The sequence below is a fragment of the Octopus bimaculoides genome, chromosome 27 (assembly GCF_001194135.2).
Source record: "Octopus bimaculoides isolate UCB-OBI-ISO-001 chromosome 27, ASM119413v2, whole genome shotgun sequence".
Lineage (NCBI taxonomy): Eukaryota > Metazoa > Mollusca > Cephalopoda > Octopoda > Octopodidae > Octopus > Octopus bimaculoides.
In genome coordinates this window covers 20,337,385-20,339,217 of record NC_069007.1, presented here as the reverse complement: position 1 = coordinate 20,339,217, position 1,833 = coordinate 20,337,385, and the positions used below count along the sequence as shown (strand labels likewise).

Genomic DNA, 1,833 nt, shown 5'->3' with positions numbered 1-1,833 from the left:
TCTTCTGTAGTGAAAGGTATCAGGAGAATGCATAGAATTCTTTTAACTCACGTTAATGATGGAATATTCAGTCCAGACATCCATATTTCTTCCTTTCCTTTTATCGTTTTTTTGCGTCAACAGCACCAAGCAGGAACAACAACAACAGATGCGCGATACCAAGAAAACGAAGGGCAGCAAAACTTGTCAACACCAACAAGAGGAGCGCAGCTGTGTAAAGATTTAGTACCTGGGTGGGACTTGATATTATCTGGCGAGGGGAACGTTGAAATTAATGCGAACGGAATTGCGCATTTAATAAGTAAATCTGACCGCCAATCATATTCTTTAAATTACGAAGGAAACCTTTTCTCTATTCTAAAAAAATAAAAAGCCAACCAAATAACCCCGATTACAATATAATAAACGAATAGCTTTATTGCAGATTTAGGACGAGAAAACAATAATAATAATAAATATATATTATAATATTAAATGTAAGTTAATGGAAGAGGAGGAGAGAAAGAAGGAGAGGGAATGTGAGGAGGGATTATAAGAAAGAAATATATTGATAAGAGGTTCAAAAATATTCTTTGTCCTACTTGAGAGATTGAAGATCAAATGTCAGCGATAGTGATATAGTGTACAAGAGAGACGGGTGGATGGGTAGATTGGTAGATGGTTAGGTGTGTGGATAATGGAAAAAAGTTTATAACCCTCAAGATTTTTATGCACTCACTTCAATCAAATATAACGTCTCTTGAAGCTTCTCAATTCCACTCCGCGCTAACTGAATCAGGACAACAGCCGTTGCAACAGTTTCGCCATCTTGGAGCGTCTCTAATTCGCTTCTCTTTGCTTGAACCTCAGTATTAACAGCAACGAAGAATGAGCAATGAGTGATGAGTAATGAGTAATGAGTATAAAAAAAACTTGCTTCCCAAACGCATGGTTCCGGGTTCAGTCTCACTGCGTGGCACCTTGGGAAGGTGCCACGCAATGGTTCCTGGGGAATTTTTCTGCATGGAAGAGCTATGTGGAGCTCTGCAGACGACACATCACAACACTTCAAAACCTCATCCAGCACTTGATACATTATTTGAGTCAGGACGATCGAATCCGCTGAACAGGCACGTGCAGAATTTCTTTAAGGTCGTTCTTTGTGTTGAAAATAGCGAAATTCCTTTGTAAAAACTCATCCCATTGATTTAAAAATGGAAAGATGTTTAGACAATGCAGTCCTTGATAAAGGAATGGGATGGCCACAGAGGTAGCATTTTTGAACATAGATTGTTTTTGGGTGGGGGCAGGGTTTTAAATAGAAATACAATTGTATGCAGTCATAGAACTGCAATCGAAATATCTATATGTTAATGCGCTAAGGCCAAATGTGTAACGCTACTACGTGGTTAGTTGAAGCAAGAGGCAAAAAGAAAGAGAGAGAGAGGGGGGAGAGTGTTAGGAGGAAGGGATTGCTATTATGTTATGTGGTTAAATAGTTGAAGGAAAAAGGGGAGAGGAATTAAAACGTGTTAAGCGCAGGAGTGTGTGGTATAGTTGAAAGGAGAGACAAAAGGAGAGAGAGAGAGTGAGAGATAGAGATAAACAGAGAGAGAGAGAGAGAAGGTTACTGATGGAATCGTGGGAATGTAAAACGCTATGACAATCAACATGAATCAAATATACAGAAGATTGCTTCCTAATCACATGGTTCCGGGTTCAGTCCTATTGCGTGGTAGCTTGGGCAAGTGTCTTCTATAGCTTCGGGCCGACCAAAGCCTTGTGAGTGGATTTGGTAGACGGAAACTGAAAGAAGCCCGTCGTATTCTTATATATATATATATATATATATAT

The 1,833-nt window shown here is 39.2% G+C and overlaps 1 protein-coding gene across 1 annotated transcript in view; it reads right to left on the bottom strand.

The window, feature by feature from the left end:
• LOC106880309 (protein henna) overlaps positions 1–357 on the bottom strand; it is a gene marked incomplete at its 3' end in the record, with an annotated part of 16,830 nt that extends 16,473 nt beyond the window's left edge. Inside the window, exon 1 of the mRNA XM_014930186.2 lies at positions 52–357. Coding sequence (XP_014785672.2) covers positions 52–84 — 33 coding nt within the window. The remainder of the gene's footprint in view (positions 1–51) is intronic.
• Positions 358–1,833: the final 1,476 nt, after the last annotated feature.